The sequence below is a fragment of the Etheostoma spectabile genome, chromosome 14 (assembly GCF_008692095.1).
Source record: "Etheostoma spectabile isolate EspeVRDwgs_2016 chromosome 14, UIUC_Espe_1.0, whole genome shotgun sequence".
Taxonomy (NCBI): Eukaryota; Metazoa; Chordata; class Actinopteri; order Perciformes; family Percidae; genus Etheostoma; species Etheostoma spectabile.
In genome coordinates this window covers 19,072,942-19,095,513 of record NC_045746.1, presented here as the reverse complement: position 1 = coordinate 19,095,513, position 22,572 = coordinate 19,072,942, and the positions used below count along the sequence as shown (strand labels likewise).

General features: G+C 39.2%; 3 protein-coding genes across 4 annotated transcripts in view; 1 reads left to right on the top strand and 2 right to left on the bottom strand.

Annotated features, from left to right (window-relative positions):
* The window catches only part of ak2 (adenylate kinase 2), a 12,837-nt gene extending 1,277 nt beyond the window's left edge, over positions 1-11,560 (bottom strand). Inside the window, exons 1-6 of the mRNA XM_032535932.1 lie at positions 11,342-11,560; positions 8,850-8,975; positions 8,206-8,316; positions 7,339-7,433; positions 3,041-3,113; positions 1,936-2,152 (exon numbers count right to left, since the gene is read on the bottom strand). Coding sequence (XP_032391823.1) covers positions 1,936-2,152; positions 3,041-3,113; positions 7,339-7,433; positions 8,206-8,316; positions 8,850-8,975; positions 11,342-11,440 — 721 coding nt within the window. The 5' untranslated portion in view covers positions 11,441-11,560. The remainder of the gene's footprint in view (positions 1-1,935; positions 2,153-3,040; positions 3,114-7,338; positions 7,434-8,205; positions 8,317-8,849; positions 8,976-11,341) is intronic.
* Positions 11,561-12,946: 1,386 nt separating this feature from the next.
* LOC116701889 (hepatic lectin) lies at positions 12,947-17,807 on the top strand. The gene is made up of 7 exons (XM_032535930.1): positions 12,947-13,031; positions 13,236-13,313; positions 16,283-16,399; positions 16,855-16,920; positions 17,067-17,218; positions 17,343-17,467; positions 17,557-17,807. The coding sequence occupies exons 1-7, from the start codon at positions 12,971-12,973 to the stop codon at positions 17,744-17,746; spliced, it is 789 nt and encodes a 262-aa protein (XP_032391821.1). The 5' UTR covers positions 12,947-12,970; the 3' UTR covers positions 17,747-17,807.
* Positions 17,808-20,634: 2,827 nt separating this feature from the next.
* LOC116701860 (zinc finger MYM-type protein 4) overlaps positions 20,635-22,572 on the bottom strand; it is a 33,905-nt gene continuing 31,967 nt past the window's right edge. For both annotated transcript variants that reach the window (XM_032535879.1, XM_032535880.1), the window contains exons 40-41: positions 22,404-22,533; positions 20,635-21,379 (exon numbers count right to left, since the gene is read on the bottom strand). In XM_032535879.1, the coding sequence (XP_032391770.1) occupies positions 21,208-21,379; positions 22,404-22,533 (302 nt within the window). In that variant the 3' untranslated portion in view covers positions 20,635-21,207. The remainder of the gene's footprint in view (positions 21,380-22,403; positions 22,534-22,572) is intronic.

Here is a 22,572-nt window from a genome sequence, read left to right as displayed (position 1 = left end):
AAAAAAAAGTGCAAGTTTGTTTATCCCCAGGCCTCTGATATGAAAAAGAACACATTTCCCAATTTTAAAACAAACTTCACATTGGGTAACAAGGCGTTAATATAACAAAAGTGCTTTAACAAGTGCTCTATATTTTGATAAATTGTTTTTTGCAGTTATGGTGTTGAGCCACATTTGAGCGGACGTCACACATTTAGGTCTGCAGGGGGGATTCAGCTACTTCAGCTGTACAGTCGGTTTCACAGTGACGTGCCCATTGATAACACAATTAGCCGTTATCAATCAAATGCTGAATTCATTTTCAACCTGTCGATCTTCAATATGTCCAAGAATGGTCATTGGTGGAGTCCGAGAGAGAGGGAGAGCAGAAAGAGGAGGAGGAGATTATACTGATGGATGACCGAAGAAAGGGAATATGTCCTGAGTGAGAGGTCACGGAGGCGCAGTAACCGATGCATCATTTAACCCCGTTAACCAGGCCCACACGCAGAGCTCCCTGCAATCTTCTGCAGAAGTTTACACTAGAAACAAAAATAAATAAAAACAAAACTCAGAATGTTGACTCAACAGAAATGAAATGATTCCAAGAATGAATCCACGCTATTTCTATGGTCAACAATAAAAATAAAATAAAAACTACAGCAGATTTTATTTTTATTTTTTAATTCTGGATAAAAACTATTTCTTTTAAAATGTGCAGATTCTGTTTGGTCTGCTGATAAGTAGGAGTTCTAAAAGTCTGATACTGTGAAAACTATCCCTGGATCATTTTGATACTAAAGAAAACTTAAAAGCAATGATTGTTAAGCAAGTTCTGGTGTTATAAGGAGCATCTTTTAGTGGATAATGGACATTTCTTTGCAAAAAGAAAGAGGGATAATGATACTCTCAGAAAATGTGCGTCACACTGAATCTAAAAATATGCACCCAACGTCTGTTCAGCAGTTAAGGTGCTTAAAAGCCTTCTTTAGAGGTTTTAAAGTTATGTAGGCACCTTAAGTGCCTACATAAGCCATAGAGGCAAACTACAGTCAAATAATGCAATAACTTCCTGTCATTTTCAGATCATTGCCTTGCCTCGCGACTATGATTAAAATTGTAACATATTCCATGTTTTGGATTTTAGGTTGCATTAATTAGTTTTCATTAACCTTGTTTTTCCAGCTAACTTTTCACCAATAACGTCATGCATCATGTTTTTTTTCATAAAACTGTATAAATGGCCATTACTGTTTTATGACACATAATGAAAACCCGGAGAGAAAGAGGGGGAAGTTCTCTCTTAATGCTACAAATTAAATCCAATTTGAGAATATTATAATGGCAGTAGAAAATGACTGACAGGTTGGACAATGTATGTAGGAATAAAAAAGCAGAGGAGAAAGCAACGACAGGAAAAACAGGAGATCAACTGAATGTGAAAAAGAATCAGAGACTGAGGAAGAGGAAAAGGGCAAAGTCATCGATTAAACAAGAGCAAACCTGTCCGGCGAAGGCCAACAAAATGCAACAAAACATCAATATTTTCAAAACACCTTCTGGTGAAAAGCATCTGCTCTGCTAAATGTCAAAACATTAAATGTCATTTCTACATTAAATGAAAGGCGAAAGCAGCAGCATAGAGCTAAGCGCTTTGTTTTGTGGGTAATGTCAGTTCTACATTGTTTTCTTACAGACTTGACTTTGCGATGATGAGTAACAAAAATACAAGTTCAAATCCTTTCTGTTTTACAACAGGGATCACACAATGGAGCATTGTGAATTTCTCTTATCATCATCCATGTTTACACATCCCAAAGTTACATTTTGTTGCCATTGTGACACTTAATCAACTCTTGTATAATCTCCACCCTTGAAGGGAAAAAAAAAGAACCAGTTGAAGGGGATACGGGAAGGATAAAATAGGTTTTCAAATGAAGAACACTTGGTCTTTACAGGCGACGGCACGGGCGGGTTCTGTGGCGGCCGAGAAGGCAGCTACGATGGAGGCAAAGACAACATCTGGATTCAGGGAAGCGTTGACGGCCGTGTGCAGGCCCCTGGCACTGTAGTACTGCACCAGAGGGACGGTCTGCCGGTGGTAGGCGTCCAGACGGGAGTGCAGCGTTGTCTCGTTGTCGTCACTGCGGCGGATGAGAGGCTCGCCAGTCAGCTGAATCCAGACAAGAGGACAGAAAACAAATAAGAAGAGGCACAAAGACAAAAATTAAACATATAGTAAAAACTTTGCAATGACGCCAATGCTCTTGAGTTTTTGCTTTCATTCTGCAACCTTATCAAGTGTCCCTGAATCCCTCTCGCTACTTGTTGCTGTACTGAAATCCATCTTTGTGTCAACAACACAGGAGCTTTTGGAAATCACAGCCTTCTTTCTAAGCCAGAGGATTGTGTGTCTGGGTTCTGGGTTTGCAGATGAGCCACATGGCTTCACGTGTTTCACATGTAGGCTATACAAAGTGTAAAGCACATGAAGTTGTGATGCACTGACCCAATCTGTTAGATCAGTATCTGCAACAGATCTGTCTTATAAATCATATCGATATCAGCCAGACGTGAACGATCCATATTAAATACAACTTCCTTGTCCATGTCATTATAAAATGTGTTGTTTTTTATTCAGCCACGGCAGTGCCACAAAAATACCTGGCCTCATGTACCGGCTCATACATGCTGCACAAAGGACTGTGGGTCAAAATATCCAGAGAAGCATATTGGCTTGGTATACTGCATTTGACATACTATGTATTGAGACATACTAATTAGAACACAGGGAAAAATGTCCAAAACATAAAAATACATCTTGCGTAACTGAGTATCTTCATGTAAATCTACTATTTTTGATGCATCCAGATCTAGAAGAATCTGAAGGATGATGGCTTTTAACCAGAAACAATTAAAAGTAAATGTCCCCAACATTTTACACGTTCAGATTGCATCAAAGCCCTCAAGTCTGAAGCTGGCTGACTGTCACCAATTTCCAGCTTGGCAGAGAGTTTAGACAAGAGTGGCTTCTAAGTGGGTTGAATGTGAAACTACTTACGTCATCCTTCATGGGCTCTTTGGGAGGATTGAACTCCTCGTGGTAGGAACGGCCACTTGGCTGATGAATTAGTCTGGGGAAATGGAGGGGAGACAGAGCAAAGAGGTGGAGGAGGAAAGGACAAGGACGTAAAAGAAATCAGAGAGCAGAGGAGGACAGATGAGGATTCGACAGCCATAGTGACTCACTAACTACTTAACTGTCCTTTTCACATCCTACATAATGCCCTTGTCCCACTTGGGCTTGAAAAGGCAGCAGCCAGCGTCGTCGTCCTCACAAAAGGACCCCCGCAGACAGAAAGATGGCTCTTTGCAAACTAAATGTGTTTTTATTCAGTGTGGCGTACAGATAATGTAGAGTGGTTATTGTGAAGAAACAAGAAAAAAAAACTGTGATGCAATAAAAAACACAAATAAAATTGTTCACATCATTTCTACTGGCGCTGACCTGTGAAGGTGTCTAATTAAATGCGCGGGGGTCAGCATCAAATCAGAGCAGAGTTTAACTAAACTGTTGTAATAGAGTTATGTAAATAATGATTTTGCACAATGAGGGCAGCAGAGCTGAAGACATGGAAACAATAAGACATTACCATGGAAGTTTTTATAAAATGCCTGTTTTCTCTTCGGGCCTCAACCTGTAGAGCTTACATAAATCAAATCAGTGCCAGGTCAGAACAGACAGTGACACAGAGAAATTGATCAGAGCATCTTTACAGAAACAGGGGGCACTTGCAGGATGTGCAGTGGCTACTGTTGGTTGTGGCTTGATTCCCTTGTTTCAAAATAGATACAAGAGGTCAAGTCTACTGGTGTTGCTCGTTATTCAGCAGGGCATGAGTAAGGACAAACCAGGGGCCTGTTGCACGAAAAAAGAATAAAGATATCCAGGATAAGTGAAAAGGCGCAGCTTGACTAAGTGTGATCCGTTCATCGAAGCTTAATCGGTTACACGTTTGCCGAGCCAGGATGAACAGGTGAAGTCCAGCCAGGTGTAGATAGCTGGGATAAGTGCACGTTCACGGCTTTCTTAAATCGGCCACGGTATCGATCACAGATTTACTGATGCAGAAATGTAGAAGACGCATGCAGCATATGTTTCACCCAATGAGCAGCAGCTTCTTGGAAAGTAACGAGGAGGTGAAGAATATGCAAAAAGGGAAATACGGCTCTTTTCAAACGGAGAGAAAAAAAGTCCAACAGACTATAGCGGACCAACTGAATGTGTAAAGACGTAAATATATCTACTTAGCCTAACAGTCAATCCACATTTCTGTGTAACACAAGTTGTAGAATACACTGTGTTTTAATTGCTTTAAATATGCTAGTTTCATGTGTTGGTTTTATTGCTGTATCTGTTTTAATGTGATAAATGTGCTGGTTTTACCGTAAAGTGTCTTTGACTAGCCTACCATGTAAAGCACCATATAAATAAAATGTATTATTTAGCCTACTTTGCCTGAACAGTGAGCAGAGGGAATTAATGTTCCTATGGAAATGTACCCTAAGGACTCTGGGCTAAATTTCAAACACGTATTTACAACACGAGAACATAATTTACAACCATACGCACAAATCTTTACAAGCTATGTTTAATTCTTTGTACAATTAATGTTCATACAGAACAATCAGGAAGGGACAAAAGCTAGAAAAAGAAGTAAGTGACTTCAATACACGCTGTGAGCATATATGTAAAACAATATTCATGTTGTTTTTTTTATTCTTCTGACAAGTGCAGCACCAAAATAAAAAGATTAAGCAGCATTGTGGCGTTCCCGGAGTGATGAATGTAAACTACACTATATACGTACAGTATATAGGCCACATTATTGGTCCAGGGATGTGAGACTCATTGAGAAGGTTATGAAACCAATGTAAGCTATTATAAAAAAAACATTAGGCCTACATATTAAAGAGTAACAGCTTAATCCCTTGTCCTGGTTTTGTGCAACAGGCCCCAGGGTGTAGGCAGAAGTAAACAAGCATGATTACTGAGATGGTCTTTTGTTTGTAAGCCTGCACAATGACACTGTAATATGTGTAACACTTAACTGCTTTTGCAAAACAAATTTAAAAGCGGAAAAAGTTGTAATCTAAAAAGCATACACTTGAGCAGATTTCAGTCCAGTTTTAACTGACAGCTAGACACATTTTCACTGGTCAGCATTGTTGAGATTTAAAATTGGTCAACGTCAAAGACATGAGTGCCCAAGTTTGACAAAGTTTAAATTTTTCTACTACTCTAAGTATTTGAAAAACTGCTGAGTTTGCAGGTTTTCCTACTTACAAAGCATGTAGAGGACTGTGTGTGTGTGTGTGTGTGTGTGTATATATATATATATATATATATATATATATCATATCATATCATAGGTACACTTCAACTGGGAGAGACAAAATGTAAAACAAAAATTCAGAAAATCACATTGAATGACTTTTGAATAATTAATTGGCATTTTATTGCATGATATAAGTATTTGATGCATCAGAAAAGCAGAAGTTAATATTTGGTACAGAAACCTTTGTTTGCAATTAGAGCGCATACGTTTCCTATAGTGGTCGGACACACACGCACGGACACGCACACACGCACACGGTTTCAGGGCTGTAGCTGGACAATGCGGATTTTCTATTAGGTTCAGGTCTGAAAACTGGCTGGGCCACTCCAGGAGTTTGAGATGCTTCGTACGGAGCCACTCCTTAGTTGCCCTGGCTGTGTGTTTTGGGTCATTGTCATGCTGGAAGACCCGGCCACGACCCATCTTCAATGCTCTTACTGAAGGAAGGAGGTTGTTGGCCTCAATACGGTGCAGTCGTCCTGTCCCCTTTGCAGAAAAGCATCCCCAGAGAATGATGTTTCCACCTTCATGCTTCAAGGTTGGGATGGTGTTCTTGGGGTTGTACTTATCCTTCTTCTTCCTCCAAACACAGCGAGTGGAGTTTAAACCAAAAGGATCTATTTTTGTCTCATCAACCACATGACCTTCTCCCATTCCTCCTCTGGATCATCCAGATGGTCCTTGGCAAACTTCAAACGGGGCATGACATGCGCTGACTTGAGAGTGGGACCTTGCGCGCTGCAGGATTTTAATCCACGACGGCGTAGTGTGTTACTAATGGTTTTCTTTGAGACTGTGGCCCCTCGAGGTGAGATCTTGCATGGAGCCCCAGACCGAGGGAGATTGACCGTCATCTTGAACTTCTTCCATTTTCTAATAATTGCGTCAACAGTTGTTGCCTTCTAACCAAGCTGCTTGCATGTTGTCCTGTAGCCCATCCCAGCCTTGTGCAGGTCTACAATTTTATCCCTGATGTCCTTACACAGCTCTCTGGTCTCAGCCATTGTGGAGAGGTTGGAGTCTGTTTAATAGAGTGTGTGGACAGGGGTCTTTTATACAGATAAGGAATTCAAACAGGTGCAGTTCATGCAGCTAATAAGTGGAGAACAGACGGAATTCTTACTGGTTGGTAGGTGAGCAAATACTTTTATCATACAATAAAATGCAAATTATTCAACAAAAAAAAAAAATCATACTATGTGATTTTTTGGATTTTTGTTTTAGATTCCTCTCTCACAGTTGAAGTGTACCTATGATAAAAATTACAGACCTTTACATGCTTTGTAAGTAGGAAAACCTGAAAAATCAGCAATGTATTAAATACTTGTTCTCCCCACTCTAACATTTCTCCTTATATGCATTTTAATAGTTTCTGGCACCTTACAGTGAGAAGGTCACCTTTTCTTAATAACACTTGTGCCTCTTTTACTTTGTTTGCTTCATCATTATTAAATCCTGTGTTTTTCCCTGTAAATGTGTCACTAATGAGCTGTAGCTTTAATCTAATATTCACAGTTTTTGTTCTATACACGTGTCTCTTTGGAGACTCATTAAAAAAAAAACAGTTTCACCGCACAGTTTAAAAGTACACAGAGGCCCCGAGCAGTTGTGGTATTCAGCACATTTCATCAGGGACACGTTGACTTCTTTAAGGATTCAACCTGTGACCTTCCAGCTGCAGGGCGCTCTCAAACCCCTCAGGCCACCTCTGTTAATCGCATGCTTTCACACTCCACTTCTCTCCAGCACTATCTCCCTGTCCCAGACGCTTCTGTTTACATGAATCAATCTACCTGTCCGGGTGGATTTAACACGTAGACAGGTTGAAGAGCTCATCAGCCAAAAGTAAAAGCACCATCCTGGGAACTCCACATAAACCAGTGTTGTGCCTGGGACATAAAACAGATTGGACCATCTCTCTGGTCTTGAATAATTAATTTCCTCTCACGCCGGCTCCTACCTGCCACAGATCCTGCGGACCAACAGAGAGTCATCAACGGCGAACTCGATCACAGCGTCCAGGTTCTCACGTCTCTTGTCCAGCAAGTCGTCCAGCTGCAGGAGACAAACACAGAACGAATCAAACATGACAACATGACAGACACCGCCACCGTTGATTAATTTTCCCCAACGAGAGAGAGAGTCTATGTGAGTGGAAGAGAGAAACATTGTATAAGTTTGCCTTAGCTGTGGAGCTTTGTTTTTGAATTTGGGAAATACAGTTTTTGCATTTTCAAGATTTTTTAAGTCATTAAAATCTTACTGAAAGAATGTTTTGGCTGGAAAGAAAACAACTGCTATCTTTCCTCCAAAAAGGAGCAATGCTTTAGCTTTAATGAAACATCGATTCATTATTTATAAGTGTATTATTTGCGACCTGGACATTTTTAAGTATCCAAGTATTTGAGAAATAAAGTTTTTTTTTAGTTTTACAGTGATGCATTTCACTTATCAGTCAGTGGAAATTAAGAGATGTAGGACTTTCTTATCCTGTGAAGATTTTAAAAACAATTTATTTAGAAAATGCAGGGTTATTTATTCAAAACAACAGCAGAAATGTGGACATACATTTATGTTTATTCCTCAACGCAGCAGGCCGGAGTCAGACTCCGACTTGTGGCACTGTGCTTTGTCATACCCCCCTCTCCCCTTTCATTTCTTCAGCTGTCTTGTCAATAAAGGGCTAAAAATGCCCAAAAAATAAACAGTTGTTTATGGGAGAAACATCCTGGATCTATTTCATTTATATCTATTATTGAACACTATTTTAATATATTAATTCTACTTTTTTGTTTCACATGATAACAGCCTCAAATCAAATCCTAACCATCTCTGCTTGTTTGACTGTGCGAGGGAATCCGTCCAACAGGAAGCCGTTCCTGCAGGGCGCCGTGTCCAGGTTCTTCTCTATGAGCTCCACAACCATCTCATCACTGACCTGCAAGTAAACAAAAGATAACTCTCTCATCCATCTATTGACACTGTTATCTGCTCAACCTGCATAGCAACAGCTCTGCACAGGAGGCACATGACGGGAGCCAATACTATAGCCTTAACTAGAAAATACACAGGTCAATTGCTTCTGATGCACAGGATTTCTTCACTGGCCATACAGTCATTTAACATCCTCCATTAGCAGATACTGCTTCATGCAGATGAGTATTAGTAAGAGTAAGAGACTAAGTAAGAGTATTATTTTTCTCCATATATGGTTTAGCTCCAACTTGAAGGAATGGAAATTTCTCAGGAACAATGTGGTTTGCTTTCTTCCACTTGTTGCACTCAACACTTGTGTTTTAAGGCAATTTTAGCTGTTGATGTCATGGAAGACAAACAAAACATAAGACATGTAGTCATCTGGGACTCAACATGAAAGGCTGTAGCGTCAAGGGAGCCTCAGAGAAGGCTAAAAAAGCAGAGAAAGAAAAATACACCCACAGCTCATGAGAAGCAGATGAGCAGAAACGTTACCAGTTTGCCAGCATCCATGGTCTTCTTGAGCCTCTGGCCGAGCTCCGAACCTGAAGCCACCATGGCCCTCAACATGTCTCCAGTGGCCAGGTGGCAAACACAGTAATGCTCTGCTAGCCGAGGAGCCTGCAGGGAGAAGCACAACGATTAATGAACTGTTACAGTTTTAAATTATCATCTCGTAGCGGATGAAGACAATGTTTGGTTGGGAATTTTAACATTGTTCTTCCCACTATTCTGTCAGAGAGCTAACCACCCGCAAAAGGGCAGCACGGTGGCTAAGTGGGTAGCACTTCTGCCTCACAGCAAGAAGGTTCGAATCCAGGTCGTTCCGGGCCTTTCTGTGTGGAGTTTGTATGTTCTCCCCGTGTTTGCGTGGGTTTCCTCCGGGTGCTCCGGTTTCTTCCCACCATAAAAGACATGCATCCTAGGTAGGACTACAGTTGAAAACTAGCCAATTGGCTAACACTGGCGCATTTACAGAAATGTTCATTAATGTGCATTGTCCTAATCAAATAAATAAATAAAAAACTGTATTTTGGCTTTGAGACCAAAACGTTTTCAGCAGCAGGGCCGAACTACCTCTCCTAGAACATATTAAAAACTACATATACAACTCTTATGATAAGTCAACTAGATATTAGGAACACCTCCTCTCTAATAATGAGCTTTGTTCCCAGGTTATTATTTTATTTAAGTTGCTCTCAGGCGATGAAGATGAGGAGAATGGTTGTGCTTTAAGAAGCAGTACCATAACATTTAGCACATAGCTTCAGCCGCAATACAGCATGCACCATATGGAAAAAAGCAGCATGCAATACAACTCAGGCTGCAACTATGGATTATTTTTATTGTTGATTAATTTACAGATTATTTCAAAACTTTTCCACCCGTCCAAAACAGTTGAATCTTCAGAGCACTCAATAATTGGGATTACCACAGAGCGCCTTGCTGAGAACACAGGACTCAAACCAGATCACAGCACGTGTTAAAGAAACCAGATACTAAACAAACAGAGCATTACTTGTCTGTGCACTTCAACACGCAGGTGTGACCGATCTGAGAGGACTAGGCTACATAATGAAGACTGACAGAGGTCATTCTCACACATTTCAGATTTCAGTCTCTGACAAAGTTACAACACAGAGTTAGGGTCAGTCCCAGACACCCCACCTGGCACTTCTGGCACCAGCAGAGAAAGATTTCATTCAGATAAAGTAGGATTATTTTCAATATCATTCAAAATGGTTATTTTTCATCAATCGTGTAGCTGATCAAATGTAAAAAATAAAATAATAATGAGTGAAAATGCCCATCAAAATTTCCCAGGGCCAAAGATAGCTTTTTTTTAAATTGTTTTGTTGGACAACAAACAAACAATATACAACCCAAAGATACTTAATATATCATGATAGAAAACAAAGAAACCAGCAAATCATCACGCAAGGGAGAGTTTATATATCCAGAAAGGGCACACCTTCTCTTTTCTGCTTTCCTTCGGAGCCTCCAGATTTGTCTACAGACCTGTTGGCAGATTCTTGGAGAACTTGTTTTCTCGCCCTGCAGTGTTCCTTGGATTAGAGTGGAGCCTTGGTCTTGCTCAACTCCCTGCTTGTGCCCTGCTACACCCTGCAATCTTTTGACTCAACTTAAAATCGACTACTGAGGAAACCAAGTACAGTAACACTATACAGATATGAACTGATGCTGACTTTGATTTTATAGTAATGTGTCTATAACACTAGAGTGCAAACTTATACCTGCACTTTATATGTTGGTTACTGCTGTTCTTGTTCACACTAGTCATACTGTAAAATCTTGGCATAGTCATATCTTTATTCTATATATTACACTGCACTTTTGGTTAAATGCAAACTACGTTTTGTTTCTGTGAGCATTTCAAACTTTTTTCATAATTAATAATGTTAGGTTTGCGAGCATTTGACCTCGAGTGGTTAAGGTTAGGATAGCCAATAAGAGGATAGGACCTGTACGTTACGGCGAAATTGGGACACTAAACTGCACGTATACCATAATATTATTAATTGACAACTAAATTGCCTTTGAGGCTGTCCTGCAATGAACCTTTAGTCTTGAGTTTTGCAATGTGGGTGGAAATTGTACATCAACAAAGAGGTGACAAAAGCTAATCTTTGACACACCAGAGTTTTAGCTGATTGCGTGCATACATACATATTTCTTAATGTCTCGGATACTAAACGAGGTTGTTATAGTAACGTAAGTTAACTTCCCTACAACACTGACAAACATATTTAAAAGTCATAAAGCCATCTTAACAGACTGTCCAGCAGTGTTTTCCTGAGAGTTGTAGTCACAAGCCAAATAGGTTAGCATTAGCAGCATTAGCTTATGGTTTGTACTACTATCGACCATCTCTCAATACACCCATGCCGACCATGCGTTACATGCTATGGTTGCTCCAAGCTAACCGCTAACAGCTAACAGCTAGCTCCTTTAGCTCTCCCTCTTACCTGGGTCCCCTTCCCGGCTCCGGGTGGTCCGAGCAGGATGGCACGAATCCCCTCCTGTACATCGGCTATCGCCTCCTTCAGTTGCGTACTGGGGGCCATTTCTATACCGGGAGACCACCAGGGCAGAAACTTTAGTAAAGTCTATCTGTGCCGTCCTGGTGACACTTTAGCCAAGTTCAGCCAGGAAAGGAGAAGCCTCCGCCTACTTTCTGCCACCAGTTTAATCCCGCCCCTTACAGAACAATAAAGGGTTTTTATTGGCCACAAGACTGTTCTGTCACTAATCATATGCGTTGATTGGATGAAATTTGGGTGACGCCATGTTGAGTAACATCCGAAAAAGGCTTGTTGAATATGTTAAGGAATTTAAGTAATTTTTAGGTTTTATTTTATTGTAAATTAGTGCTTTTATTGTTGATATCATTTACTTGTCTTCATATTTATTCATTCGTTTTGTAGAATCTTAACTCAAGGTTCATTTACTTACTGAAAAACTAATGCAGTTGAAAGTCCAGAAAAAAGCTTTTTTTTAGTGTTTCATATTTGGTGTTGAATATGGTACAAAATCAATAAACACGGTAAATACAATTCATAAACAAATGCCTAGGCCTACTTACTGAAGCAAACCTTTTTCTACTGATATGAAATGCAGTTTGAAACCCGTAAAAAGCTAATAATTAATTTAATCAATTAATCTTTGGTTTATTTAGCCTATTTATTGTGAAAATCAATAATGTTTTCTAAAAACAAAACATTCCCCATGTCTGGGCAGGTAGGTTTCTACATATTATATTAGAATATTTTGGACAATCACACGTGTATTTTCCCCTGCAAAAACACTTTAGTAGACTTTAATGACATTATAAGATGGTACAGTAGTACTAAAATGGAGTAGCCCCTTAGCCTCACTTGTATTGATATGTTTTGTATTTCCCATTGTTTGATAGTGAAGATGGAGAGAGAGGGACATTTTTTTGTTTTTGTTTGTTTTACTCCTTTTCCAACAAAAAACTCTTTCTGCCTTAACAGACAAACCTCATCACGTTCTATAGGAAGGGAAAAGAGGCTTAAAGAATTGCAATGTGTGTTATTTTACGTAGGTGTAAGATTATGTGTGAATATAAATGTGGTCAGATTTGTGAGGGTTATTGTATTATGTGTGAGTGTGTGTAAATACATAAATATTTATAAAAAGAACAATAATTAATTACTGAGTTATGGAAAAGGAGTGTAAAATGAGTGTGTACTTCTTCATGCTCCCTTTCAGACATGTCTATGTTGGCTAATGTTTCTTAATGTCTATTGAGTGTTTTGCTTATTTAACTTATTTGTACATTTATTTGATGTTATTTGATTTGTTGGTATGTCTGAAATACATTTCATTCATTCATTCATTCATTCATTCAAATATATAACCCTAAACTAAATAACAAAAGACAGAGTTCATTGATAAAGAACATAAATAATGTGTTTCCTCTGAACTAAAAAGGAAGAGAAACATTCCTCCAGATGACCTAAAAAAGTTTACAGAACGTTTACAAAGCCCTCCCCATTATGGGTGAGGGAAGGATCCTTTTTTTGTGAAATGCTTACTTAGTTCCTGAAGTGACTGATGATCACAGGGATACAATGTCTGAAGCTGAGGTTTTTTACTCTGATGTCAAGTTCACAAGAGCGAGGGGAAACAATGGTGAGTCTTAAACATGATACTTTTTATAAATCCCTCCAATATGTGCTTTCTTCATTTGTCAGAGTCAAGTAAATTACAGTGTGAATGTTTAATCTACACTTTCTCTAGCATTGGATTAAACAGTCATACTGTATGTGACTTAAATCAGCACATGTTCACAGTTCAATCCACAGAAAGTGTTGCGTTTTGTGTTTTGCGTAACAGGGCCAGCTTCCTCCCCGGCTGAAACCACGTACTCCGAGATCGGCATCTCCAAGACGCAGCCACCCGCAAGGCTTCCTGGTGGGTAATAAGAAGAAGTGATGTGACCTCCAGTCAGTGCTTATCATGAAGCAACCCACCACCGCTCTCAGCCTTTCTTATTTCTCATTTCTTGTCAGAGTAAACACATGTATTTTTCTTACAACTTACAACCAAATTTATCACAGTAAAATATAAACTTTATTTCAGACCCAGGGGGATCCATGTCACAATAAGAACATACACAAACACAAAAATACAAAATACAAAAAAACAGAGCCTCCCACAATGTTCAGAGTCTAATATACAGACATGTTCGCCGATGGTTCCCCAGTCTGGAGGAGAATCTGACAGAACTACGTACAGGGTTAGCCAAAACAGTGATTATGTCATTTTCTGACTCAGATACCCTACACATAAATCTATGCATCCGGTAAAGTAAAAAATCAGTAAAGACTTCCAATTGCTGCCTTTACTTAAGAGAATGTGTGTTCTTCCATCAAAATGTAACATCCTGGTGTGACTTTAGGGAGCGGATGGCTGCGTCGTAGCATTGCTAGGGAGGATATCAGGAGGCATGTCGATGATGTTGTGGCCAGACAGGGAGGAGATTGGATGACCCATGAGGTTGATACATTCGCACAAGGGCGTAACTTTGGTTTGGAAAGTAGGGGGGCACAGAACAGGGGGTGTGGGGGTCCTCGTCATAGACAGTTAAAGAAATGGACCAACAGATCCCGTTGTTCTGAAACGGAGACCAGTGAAGGATATTAGAATATTATGTTAGGATTTTAGAAATTAGTTGATAGGCCCACCAAATCCAAGAATTTTGGAAGTTGACCATAATTAAACTATGCCTGAAAGAATAGTAAGCTGCTAAACTAAGTATAAGAAAAATGTCTTATTTTCTTTTTTGCCTAAAATAGGGGCCAATCACTGAGACTTATAAATAAAGTAAAATCAAGGCAAGGCAGCTTTATTTGTATAGCACATTTCAGCAACAGGGCAATTCAAAGTGCTTTACACAAAATCAGTTAAACAGATAAAACACAAGTACAAACAGTTAAAAATCATAAGCATTAAAAACCAATAAAACACATGACAAACAAATTTAACAGTGGGGGTGACGCTAGTCTCGCTTTGCCAGACCCTCCTCCAAAGCTCTCTGAAGGAGGGTCTGGCTACTCCACATGGCATTCGAGGATGGGAGGAAAATGTATTCTGGTTTATTGGCATTTCTACAAACCAATCCTAATCGTTTTGGGTGGTGAGAAAAGACGTGGTGACGCTGCAAAATAGGCTTGGAAGGAACTTCTGTTTCGGTGGAACGTGTACGTTTGAAAGTTGTTTTAGTCGTGCAACAGAAAACTCAGCTTGGACAGACAGTCTAGCTAGCGGTCAGGATTTACCCTGCAGAGATCTAAGAAAAGGTTGACCATAAGGCAAATAAATTGACCAGCGTTTAAAATGCCGAAACAAAGGGAGCCCAAGGTCTCTGATATCCAGCCTAAATGAGTGAAATCTGGCAGTTTTTCCCCCCCGCCAATGGAGCAATCCAGGAAGTGGAACGTCGAGGATATAGATAAACCAGGGTGGTGCAAACAGGATTTTGAAAAGAGAGAGAGTGAGTGTGTGTGTGTGTGTGTGTGTGTGTGTGTGTGTGTGTGTGTGTGTGTGTGTGTGTGTGTGTGCATTCTCGCATATATTCTTACAGCAGTTCCTGATAATTTATCTGTTGCATCTCTTAGTTTCTGTAGAAGCTTCCTTTGTGTATTTGTGGTTGGCTGGTGTGTTCATACAATGTTCATCAGGATAGTGGGTGCATTGCTGACATCACTGTTATTTAGCAGCGTAAATACACAATGTGAAAAACTGGACAATAACAGAGTGGGTGAGTGACCTGCAAAATGTGATTCTCAGTCAAAACATAACAAACAATAATTATCTCATGTTACAAATGTAAATAAATCCATCGATGGTAAATCACTGTCAAAACAAAAAGGTTCTTTAATCATTGCTTAGGCCAAGAATGCTAAGACATCTTGTCATGTGACAGTGGGCTCTGAAAGTGAGATAGAGCCATGTGCTGAATGGACCACGGGGTGTGACACTTGTACCTACAATCTTTAACAGTTGTAAGTTTGTTTCAGTAAATGTGCCAAATCGATTGAGGAAAACTGTAACTGCAAAGACAGAAAAAGAAATCTACCACTGAATGAAGAGAGGACGTGTTGACCGGGTCTGGTAGTTTACTGTGAAATAGGAAGATGAGAAGAAGTCACGCTGGAGAAAAAATAAGGAAGGGTCACGTATTAATAGATGTTTTGGGCGTTGTTTCTAGAACATAGAAAACACTTGTGTTATGTCATGTGAACATGTGGTAAGTGTGGTTTGCTGAAATAGTGTCTCTGTAAGTTCCTAAGAACAACACTAACAGGTTGTCACAGCTTTAAAGGCCATTGTGAAAATTAGACAAGATGAAGATACGCTGTAATGACCTTGTCATAGATTCACCTTTCTGTTCTACAAAAGCATCAGCCATGCTGTGTTCCAAAAAAATGCCAATAAAAATGGCTTAAAAATGTCAACAACAACAAAAAAATGTAAAAAATAAAACAAGTTTAAATGGCTCTGTTGGTCTGTTTAAATCTCAGTATATCAAGCATACCTTTAACCTGCAGGACTCAATCAGTCACACATTTGCATAAACATTTTTTTAGACTAAAAACTTGAATGATTTTTTGACCGATCGCTTCTTGGGGAAGAAAACTCCACAAAGTGAATGTCACGTCATTCTAAAGGTTCAGGATTTCACCTTTGTTTGGAAAAAAAAGTTAACTGTAAAAAATTTAGATTGGAAAATTAAATTGCTGCCAAATACATGGATTTCATTACGACTTTCACACTGGCAATGACATCCCTCTTTCCTTGTTTAATAAACCACTTACTCAAAAAAAGTCCACTAGTAACTCCGGTTCAGGTAAACACGCTCGGCCGTTTCTGTTCAACAGGTTCCCAACAACAACAACCGGTGTCAAATGGACGATCAAAGGTCCCATCGGAGAGACTGGCCTTGGGAGTGGTCAGTGTTCTCCTGGCGGCGGCTGTCATCGCTCTTGGCCTGATCTGTGAGTTTGTTCACTTCTTTTTAAAGACATTTCATTTAAATTGTAAAATCCGATAATTGCTTTGAAGAACAGCACTCGATGCTTCCAGGAGAACTTTGGAATTCAAGTCTTATTTGTTTTTCCTAATTGATGTGTTTTCCTATTTCCGAACTACTGATGTGAAACCAGTCTTTTCTGCAATCCAGAGCTCCCTGTGTTTATAATGTACTTGTACCAGTTTTAATTATTGGGCATTGCAATTTGTAGGTTTGTATGTATGTGTGTTTCTTTCGGGATATTTTTGGGGATCAGTTTGTCTATATGTCTTTATGTTTGTGTTGAGTGTACTTTTTTAAAAAATTTTATCTGGACCTTGAGTCTGTAAATGAAGAAACATATATATAATAATCACTCACTGGAGTTGTTAGACTCCTGTTCTCTGAACTATGTTTTTTTTTTTTCTTTTGTTAAATCAGCACATAAAAACATGGAACTTTCCCAAAGGCTGACTGAGTTTGATGCTCTGGCAGAAAGTCTCAAAGGTAAACTATCTCAGCTGCAAGGTCAGTTTCAAATATGCCACATTTTAAACTCTTTCACGTCTAAACTACAGCTGCTTCTGAATCCCACTAATGTAAACAGTGATTTGTTGCATCTGACTGAAGCCTTTGCTGTGATCTCTTTAAAGACGAGCCATGTCAAAAATGTGAAAAAGACTGGGAGCTTCACGGAGGAAAGTGCTATTATTTCTCCACAGACGCTTCCCCCTGGGAAGACAGCAGGAAACAATGTAAAGCTCAACATGGAGATCTGGTTAAGATAGACAGCAGAGAGGAGCAGGTAGGCCACACTGCTGCAGCTTCAGGTCTTATCACATCATATGATTACACATTAGTTAACATGGTCGCTCAGCACAGAAAAGTGATGTCACATGTTGATGATTTTATCAACTTGTCCTGTCAAGACATTCCTGGAGCTGAAACTGAGAGACAAAATGACCAAAGATGAGGACAAGTTCTGGATCGGACTGACGGACTCACAGACAGAGGGCACGTGGCTGTGGGTCGACGGCTCGCCACTGAATGAAAGGTTTGACTGTTGTAAACCAATTTTGTCAATTTCCAATATAACAGTAATCAGTTTTATTGAACCAGTTCTTTCTGATCCCAATGTCTCAGTTTGACTTTTTGGCTCGCCGGAGACCCAGACAACCATAAAGGAGAAGATAAGGATGGAGAGGACTGTGCGAGGATGGGGGAGAAAGGCGGAGCTCGAGACCTGAACTGTTGGTTGGATAAATCATGCAAAAAGCCTCACAAAAGAATATGTGAGAAACAAGCAACAGCTGGACATTTAAAATGTGTCTGAGATGCAGTTCAGCTTATCACTCAGCCCGTCAAACATGCTCAGGACAGGATGCAGAAAGTGGCGTTTTAATCATAGACTGTATATTATTAATATTAACGGTCTATGGTTTTAATGCGGCTAATGATAAAAAATAAGCCCTGCAAAGATTAGAATGCGTCTTGAATGTTTTCTTGAATATGTGTAAATATCAAGTAAAGGATCACATCAAAAGATAAGAGATAACAATCCTGATTGGGCAGAATTAACCAGCTTTTTACTGATTTTCTTAATTTGTGCTCGGGGCACGTGGACAAATGCATTAACTATTCTAAACTTTAAAGCATTTAAAAAATATTTGGATATATTAGAAACTGTGATTTATTAGATGCACCATAATAAAAATGTTAAAATCTTTGACTGATTCTGTGTTTATTGAAACTAAACAGCTCCACATTGCTCCAAGTGAAGTATGTTAGCCCGGATTCTGAACTAGGAGTGTTTGGAGTCTTTTTCAGCATATACAGACTAGACATGTAAAAACTGATCATTCTGAATCAAAGACAAAAACAATTTTTTTAAGAAACAAGAAGACAAGAACAAGAACATTAATTAAATTATAACAAAATCAAAAGACAAATATATCTCTCATATGCAGTCAAAGACAGTGGACCTCCACCTCGTCTTTACATTGACGCTGCTATAGAAGAAATACTGTATACTATATGCCATACTTGAGATGTCTTTTTGTCCTGTATCCTATGTGACACTTGAATGCTTGAAAAATGCTGCTACTTTTCCTTATTCAGTCTAAAATTAAGATTACAATTGCCTATTGTTTAATCATTTATTTAATGCCAAAGAGCATAACTGTTTAACACCATGATCATGATCAGTCTACACCTCTGTTTATTGTATTAGACATTGAGCAATAACACAACAACAGTTGTTGCGATTGGCTATTAACACTTCAATCAACACTATCAACACCATTAACTATCCGTACGATTCTAACGTGTCCCACTCAACCTGAACTCACCCTACAGGCAAGTCTAACGCAAAAGACCGGGAGGATGCAGCACATCCACACTCATGTTAATCTGCACCAATGAAAATAAAAGGTCAGAAACTGTTGTCACTTATTTCCTCAAACTGAATAACACAGAACTGATTTTTTTTTATTAACAGATTGAATATTTGATTATTGGGAACTAGACTCTTTAAGAAAAACAAAAAAATCCTCCTGGACATCTCTGAGTCCAACAGGAAGTTTTATCAGAAAGCTGTGACATCACTGATAGTCCCTCAGTGTTGATGGTGTGCTGAACTCGGACGTTACTCTAAGCTAAGAAGCCTAAAAAGAGCAGGCAGAAGTCAGTGGTGAGTTTTGAATATGTTGCTTGATGTGTTCTATGCAGCTACACCATCTATCTACCTATAGCATCCATCTATCTCCAATATATACACTACCGGTCAAAGGTTTGGGGTCACATAGAACTTTCCATTGCTGAGATCAGTTGCATGTTTTTTTCAGATTACATTATGTGCTTACATAATTGCAAAAGAGTTCTCCAATGTTTTCTCAGTTAGTTTTTAAAATGATATCAGATTAGTGAACAGAATGAGCCTTTAGAACATCTGATGAATGGTTGCTGATAATGGGCAATGTAGATATTGCATTAAAGATCAGCCACCCACTCAGATCAGCTGGTATTTTGTCTAAAATGGAATAGAATGGAGATTTATAAGTGACCCCAAACTTTTGACCGGTAGTGTATCGATCTATCTATCTATCTATCTATCTATCTATCACATGAAGCTTCATTCCCACGGTTACACAAATTATTTTTTTGTGCTTATTGTTAAACAGATTAAGTTTCCTCATTGATCGTATAATGAGCCATCCACAGGACTACAGAGAAGGTCATGCCTAGTGGTGGTGTGTAACTAAGTACTGTACTTATGAAGTACAATTTTAAGTGACTTTACTCAAGTATTTCTCTTTTCTACTACTTATACTTGGGGCCTACTCCACAATAATTCAGAGAGAAATGTACTTTTTACTTCACTTTGCATTGACAGCTTTAGTTACTTTCGGATTTAGATTATTAAAACAAAATATAATCAATGAATGGGTTATGTTAATTTACTGTAAAATAGAATGAAGAGAACGTCAAGGCACAGCAAAAACGAGGAACAAACCATGACTATTTTTGTTGTCGGTTTGACACATGACCATCAGGAAATTGTGGTTGTCATGCACTGCCATAGGACCAAAAGCATTGTGGGAACTGCTGCCCACTGCCACAAGTGAAACAGGGTGGCCATGTAATGGAGCAAAAATAACTTCATGTTTTTAGATTTAAACCTCAAAATTTCTTTCAAATAATGAGTAGTCTCTAGATAGCTACCAAACATAGCTGACTAGCAGCGGCGCTGCCGGTGTTGCACCGGAGGAAAACAATGCATGCACTGAGACAAAAAAATCTACAGCTATCTATCTACAGCTAGGGGAGGTCGTGATAAGCCCTAATTCAATTAACGGTGGTGTGTTCCTTTAAGTATCGCTCAGCCCGTTAAATATGCCCAGGACTGGATGCATAAAGTGGAGCAATGCTATTTTTTTTATACAGCTAATGTTAGGAAAATAAAAAATAAGCCCAGCCAACATTACAACGCAGAGTAGTGGAGTAAAAGTACAAATGTGTGAACTGTGCAGAATTAACCAGCTTTTACTGATGTTCTTAATTTGAGCTAAAACTGTAAAAAATAAATGCACTAACAATTTTTTCTTTTCTTTTTTTGTCTTCCATTTTTTGTAACTTTAAAGAATATTACAAAAGAATATTTCGCTAAAAAGTGTTGGTACTGTATATAACCTGCAGCAGTAGTAATCTTTCTTGGTCTTTTAACATTTTGCAAAAATGCATAATAACGAGGTGTTATAACCATGTTAGGTAAAACAAGGATTACTTCTCAAAATCTGTATTTATTAAAAATAAAAAAGAACTAAATCCCGAGTCACAGCTGAAAGCAACATTCAACTGACTCCAGAGACACAAACACAAGGAGTCGGCAAACAGTATAAATCAGCAGTTAACGTAAACTTTTTCTTCTTGACACTAGCGGCTGGCTCAGAATTTGAAGGCTGGCAATAATGTTGTAGAGCGAGTAATGAGACAGGAAAGTGTTGGCAGAAGTGCTGAGGCTAAGATTGTATATGTTGTTGCTCTCTTTGCTGAATTCTCCCAGTAAAACGTCCTTTAAACTGTTGAAATGAAGGGAGCTGAGCGGTTTGATGCACTCGCAGCCAAGCTGGTTGTAAAGTTTCTGTCTGATGGAATGTATTTGTTTTTTATACAATCGCAAATGCCTAAATTTAAACACAGATCTCCAAAAACTTATAAAAAAGGGAATTAGTGCTCCAAGTGCCCTTCATCATTCCAAATCCTCCTCGCCAGGTATGAACCGTGTGTCATCTGACATCAGCTGGTATCTTCCCCACAAAGCTCTCGGACGGCGAGGATTCGTACAAGCATGGCCTCCATGGTGCTGTCATCCAAAGGGGTGGAGGAGAACCACAGAGGGCTGGTGGGAACACAATGGCCATCTGGAGAAAGGTAGAACAAGTCGCTGCGCTGCCTCAGCGACTCTGAGCTGGATGGATGGAGACGAAACAGAAAATAAAGCTCATAATTATTTCACAGTACACTGTGTTTTTATATGTTGACTTGTCTTCCTGGATGTACTCTGTGTGGTATCGTACAAACCAAACTGATGTTCTTTTCCCGAAAATATCTGGGCGCAAGTTTCTTGTCTGCGACATGTTTTTAACTAATTTAAAGAAATATATTATATTACAAAAATAACATTTCAACAAGCATGTTAAAAAGTGCTTTACAAAAAACAAGGCAGCAAGGCGCCAAAGACGGTCGAGAGAAGTGCAACACGTTAAAAAAATGACAAATATTGTTATCATGAGCTGGTATGATCAATATTTTGAATTAAACAATGCGTTAAATGACTAAACGTATGTGAAAGGGGTCAGTTATTATAAAATCAACTACTGCAGGTTAAACAGTATTTATCGGCACAATCTTAACCTGTTAGAAACCGCTTAATGACGTGTCTATAGGTACATGGACCCTTTCTTTAATGGATGTTGTACATTTGGAACTCTCTACAACTTGCGTGAATGGAGCACCAGAAAAAAGCTTGACCACTTGGTACAGCATTGCTGACTCACTGAAGTCCATGCTGTAGACTGGTGCTGCGGCCTTCCTGCCTCTATTTGCGCATGTGTTTGGTCCCTTATCTTGTTTCTGCCTGTGTGTGTGTCTGCTTGTGTGTGTGTTTGTGTATGTCTGTTTCTGTGTGTGTTTGTGAGTTGCGGACATTGCTCTTGCTATTGTGTTTCCCTCCTTCCCCTGTGTGTTTTTATTTATTTTCTTATTGGTCCTGGGACATGTTCTCATGTCTCAGAATATTGTTTGTAATCTTTAAATAAAAATCATTTGGTCACAAAACAAGTTTCAGCAGTTCAAGTAAAAATGTCAAAATCCCATAGTGCTCATATCTTAAATCCTAATATCTCATCAGCAGGAGGGAGGAAAAGTAGTACAGTGGACAAAGAGTCAATAAATTACTAAAATAAATGCATTAAAAAAATATAGCTACGGACCACTTGGAGAGGTAGAACTCGTAGAGTTTGACTGGACAGCGGAGAGGGTTCTCAGTGTTCTCCATCATCTCCTGGATTTCTTCTTTACTCTCATTTTTCTTGCGCTTTTTAGCTGGTATGCCGTCTGCATCTGACACAGACACACAGACACACAGACACACAGACACAC